Raw genomic sequence first — 5,293 nt, forward strand, 5'->3', positions numbered from 1 at the left:
AAATTAGTCATTGTATTTCTTTCCATAAGTCTGAGATTCAGATACTTAGTTTCTCTGAGAAAGTCTCTGTTGAGACAGCATTGCCATGCTGGTCAGACTGAAAGTGACTTTGGATCCTTTCTGTTAATGTTCTGATGTAAAAGAGTGATGTCTCAGATATAGTGTTAATGCATTAAAAAGTACAGCCTCACAAATAGCTTCCTATAATACACAGAAAAATGTCCAGTTTTGAATTTATAACACAGGGAAAGGTAAAAAGAAATTTAATTATGCTTACTAATGTTGAACATGCAAGTGACAAAGTAAATACTAAAAATCCATTCAGTTGGGCTTGGACAGAGAGGGGGAACGGTGCACTTCAGAGGGGGCAGACGACCGCGACCTTTCCGCTTCCTGGGTCTCACGGGAAGCTGCGTTGTGGGCGCCCCCGCTGGTGACTGAGCTCAGGCCTCCAGGCACAGGCAGAGGCGAGGCGAGGGCGGGGCGGTCACGTGACAGCACTGCTCCGGTGGGTTGTGGGGGTGCTGCGGCGCCATTTGCTTTGCCAAACCGACAAAAGAGAGATCATGGCCAACGACGCCAAGCCCGATGTGAAGACTGTGCAGGTGCTGCGGGACGCCGCCAACCGCCTGCGGATCCATTCCATCAGGGCCACGTGTGCCTCTGGTTCTGGCCACCTCACGTCGTGCTGCAGTGCAGCGGAGGTCGTGTCTGTCCTCTTCTTCCACACGATGAAGTATAAACAGACAGACCCAGAACATCCGGACAATGACCGGTTCATCCTCTCCAAGGGACATGCTGCTCCCATCCTCTATGCTGCTTGGGTGGAGGTGGGTGACATCGGTGAATCTGACTTGCTGAACCTGAGGAAACTTCACAGTGACTTGGAGGGACACCCTACTCCCCGACTGCCGTTTGTTGACATGGCAACAGGGTCCCTAGGGCAGGGATTAGGTGCTGCATGTGGAATGGCTTATACTGGCAAGTACCTTGACAAGGCCAGTTACCGGGTGTTCTGCCTTATGGGAGATGGCGAATCCTCAGAAGGCTCTGTGTGGGAGGCTTTCACTTTTGCCTCCCACTACAACTTGGACAATCTCGTGGCGGTCTTCGATGTGAACCGCTTGGGACAAAGTGGCCCTGCACCCCTTGAACATGGCGCAGACATCTACCAGAATTGCTGTGAGGCCTTTGGATGGAATACTTACTTAGTGGATGGCCATGATGTGGAAGCCTTGTGCCAAGTATTTTGGCAAGCAAGTCAAGTGAAGAACAAACCTACTGCTATAGTTGCCAAGACCTTCAAAGGTCGGGGTATTCCAAATATTGAGGATGCAGAAAATTGGCATGGAAAGCCAGTGCCAAAAGAAAGAGCAGATGCAATTGTCAAATTAATTGAGAGTCAGATACAGACCAATGAGAATCCCAGACCAAAACCGCCTGTGGAAGACTCACCTCAAATCATCATCACAGATATAAAAATGACCTCCCCACCTGCTTACAAAGTTGGTGACAAGATAGCTACTCAGAAAACATATGGTTTGGCTCTGGCTAAACTGGGCCGTGCAAATGAAAGAGTTATTGTTCTGAGTGGTGACACAATGAACTCCACCTTTTCTGAGATATTCAGGAAGGAACATCCTGAGCGTTTCATAGAGTGTGTTATTGCTGAGCAAAACATGGTAAGTGTGGCACTAGGCTGTGCCACACGTGGTCGAACCATTGCTTTTGCTAGTGCTTTTGCTGCCTTTTTTACTAGAGCATTTGATCAGCTCCGAATGGGAGCCATTTCTCAAGCCAATATCAACCTTATTGGTTCCCACTGTGGGGTATCCTCTGGAGAAGATGGACCCTCCCAAATGGCCCTGGAGGATCTAGCCATGTTCCGAAGCATTCCTAATTGCACTGTTTTCTATCCAAGTGATGCCATCTCAACAGAGCATGCTGTTTATCTAGCTGCCAATACCAAAGGAATGTGCTTCATTCGAACCAGCCAACCAGAAACTGCAGTTATTTATACCCCACAAGAAAATTTTGAGATTGGCCAGGCCAAGGTGGTCCGCCACAGTGTCAATGATAAAGTCACAGTAATTGGAGCTGGAGTTACTCTCCATGAAGCCTTAGCAGCTGCTGACCATCTTTCTCAACAAGGTATTTCTGTCCGTGTCATCGACCCATTTACCATTAAACCCCTGGATGCCGCCACCATCATCTCCAGTGCAAAAGCCACAGGCGGCCGAGTTATCACAGTGGAGGATCACTACAGGGAAGGTGGCATTGGAGAAGCTGTTTGTGCAGCTGTCTCCAGGGAGCCTGATATCCTTGTTCATCAGCTGGCAGTGTCAGGAGTGCCTCAACATGGGAAAACTAGTGAATTGCTGGATATGTTTGGAATCAGTACCAGACACATTATAGCAGCCGTAACACTTATTTTAATGAAGTAAACTAAGCTTATTTCTAAAAAGTCAAGTCTATTGGCTTTGGTCCAAAAGCACTGGTATCTTTGTATTAAATTCATGCTTATTGTTACAAAACCATTATTTATACCTATACAGTTGTACTGTTTCTTTTAAAGCAAAGCCATTTAATATCTTTCTTCATTCCTAATTTGGAAATTAAAGTTTACCTTTCTGTTAATCTATGTATAAATGTTACTCTGAGTTATTAATGTGGATTTTAAAATTGTAAGCAATAGAATAGGAAATAAAACAACTATCTAATACAAATATTTCTGATAAGACTACAAATATCTGATTGAGTTGAGGATTAAGGTAGAGGTAACTATATCTTAAATGAGTATGATTTCTTTGTAAGTTAAAAAAATTGAAATTTAATTTTAGACTTCAATAGTCAAAAGTTTTGAAGGCTGTTTGAGCTTTTGTATAATGCCATCCTATACCTGCAGTTTTACAAATAATATTTGACTGCAGTTGCCTTGGAAATTCCTCCAAAGTTTGCCTTCATCTCCCCTCTACAGTTTGGAGGTGATGGTGCAGCAGTGAAAGCTCTTATGATGCACCACACTGCTTGTGGTGTTCTGTGAAGAGATGAAAGTATAACTGGTTCTAGTTTGCACACTACACACATAGTTTTGTGAAGCTTCAGAAATGTTTTGTTTTTTCCTTGTGGCCAAACCAGATTATTAATCTGATTATATTCATCTACTAATGATACTAAAGTCAATGTAATAAAGCATTTAAAAATCAGATACTTTAGTCTGTGCTGTGTATGTGAGATTTGATTTCTTCCTGATGAAATCCTAAATAAGGGAGAACTTGTGTCTAAATGAGAAGCAGAGAGAGTCATGTCCCCCAGAAGCAAACCTGGAAAAAGGTTGAAGCTGGAGATAAGTCACTAGAGAAGATTGTATGGACTAAAAAGCCATCCCTTAAGCAGACTCCTGACTGTTGGCTGTGAGTGTGTAAATATATGCTTGGAGTACAAGAAAGTACCAGTCCAGGCAAATCACAGACGGACCCAAGGTTCCACACTAAATTAAAATTACTCTGTGTCTATGTCAAGTAATTATTTCCTTATTTTTATTACCCTCATTAAGTTCTTTGGGGGCATAACAAATTTGTCTCAGCAATCATTGTCTTAGGAGGAATAATAGAGTCAAAAAATATTAATACTAACCTGGGAATTAGAGAAACCAGGCTCTTCTCATCTACTACTACCTGTTTTCTCTAAGCTGATTTCCTCTTTTGTAAAATGATTGTGAAAATTGCTCTGTTTTTCATAAGATTTACAAATTACTTTATAGAAATAAAAAGTTGATATAAAATCATTATAGAAATTTAGAAAATGCAAATAAGTAAAATATGTTTACCCCACATTTCACACACAAAAAATCCATTTAATTGTATTTACTGGCATGTGTTCTGTACATGCTATGAAAGTGGGCATGTAAAATGATCTGTTTCCAACCAAACATGCATAAGCACACCTTTAATAATGACAGTGTATCAGGTTCTTTATGTCTAATGGAATCTCAGACACCACCAGAAATTATATATATTTTTTGTAGCAGGGTGGGGAAGCCCTTAGTAATCTCTCCTGTAAAGACTCTGTTTCACGGGTTATCAACCATAGGCTATGAGCTCCAGAGAGAAGAAATAGCAGGTGAGTCTTATGTCCACAATTCTTCAAGTAAGAATCATATCCGGTTTTGTTATATTGAATGTTCTCTAGCTTTGAATCTGTCCTGAAATCTTTTAAGTGTCCATGGGAGTCTTAGGAGAGAATCATCCTGACAGATGCTAACCCTTGACTGCTAAAGTTTATGAAGATGTAGTTTTGATGAACAACATGATCACTGGTTTAACTCTGGCCTTCTATTCATTGTTTTTGCTGTGAAGGTCTATTAAATTATCAATAACCTGGTGATATTCCAGGGAGAGCTGTGGACACCGGCAGCTGCCTTGCTTGTGTTTACAGTTCTAAAGGCTGCAGTTATCTGAGAGTGACACTGATCATTTACATGGTGAATGGCTCCCTAGTCATTTCCTGATATCTATGACCCTCAGAGATAGCAAAAGAAGGAATCAGTACACTGAACTTTGATTTTATGTTACCTTATTTAAATGTATCAATGGCTCTTAAGCTACATTGAAATTCAATGGAGAGCCCTATTTGGGAAAAAAATATAATTTTTTAAAAAGTAAGACTCAATATTTCTGATTTTAAAATTATGTAAGAGTAATGTGAAATACTCACTGAGTCTTAGTTATCTCAGTTTGCTGGACTTTACAGGAATCACCAAATTCTCCAGAGTCCAATCAGAAAGGGTTTTGATTTGAGAAGTTGAGAAGTATTTAACGGTTTTGGTGGCCTTTACTGTCATGATGTGGAAGAAAGGTCCTGCCACATTTTTGTGGTAGAATGGGAGAGTGTACTGTTCTTAGAGGAAAACTATCTTCTCCATCCTCCCATAAGAGAGGGGAGGAGGCACTGAACCAATTCTCTTTACTGACATTGCTAGGGGAGAGTTTCTATAAGAGAATTGCTCACGAGGTTTGGCGTTAACACCAAGAAGGGGAGATAGGTATTTCGTTGCAAGGTTGGATGTTGATTTAGACATGGGTTTGGTTTCCTGACAATAGATAGAACTACTGGGTTGGAGCAGAACAGGTTGGCAAACACTGACAGTAGGCAAAATCTGTCACCACCTGTTTTTATATAACTGTAAGATAAGAATGGTTTTTACATTTGAAATGGTAGAAACAATTAGAAGAGAAGTACTATTTCATTACATATGAAATTCAGATTTCAGTGTCCATGAATAAAGTTTTAT

The 5,293-nt window shown here is 41.1% G+C and overlaps 1 protein-coding gene across 1 annotated transcript; it reads left to right on the top strand.

The window, feature by feature from the left end:
• The first annotated feature begins 402 nt into the window (after positions 1 to 402).
• On the top strand, positions 403 to 3,206 carry TKTL2 (transketolase like 2). The gene has a single exon (XM_050791806.1). It carries the CDS (start codon positions 567 to 569, stop codon positions 2,442 to 2,444), a length of 1,878 nt encoding a protein of 625 aa, XP_050647763.1. The 5' UTR covers positions 403 to 566; the 3' UTR covers positions 2,445 to 3,206.
• Positions 3,207 to 5,293: the final 2,087 nt, after the last annotated feature.

The sequence above is a fragment of the Macaca thibetana genome, chromosome 5 (genome assembly GCF_024542745.1).
Source record: "Macaca thibetana thibetana isolate TM-01 chromosome 5, ASM2454274v1, whole genome shotgun sequence".
Classification (NCBI taxonomy): domain Eukaryota; kingdom Metazoa; phylum Chordata; class Mammalia; order Primates; family Cercopithecidae; genus Macaca; species Macaca thibetana.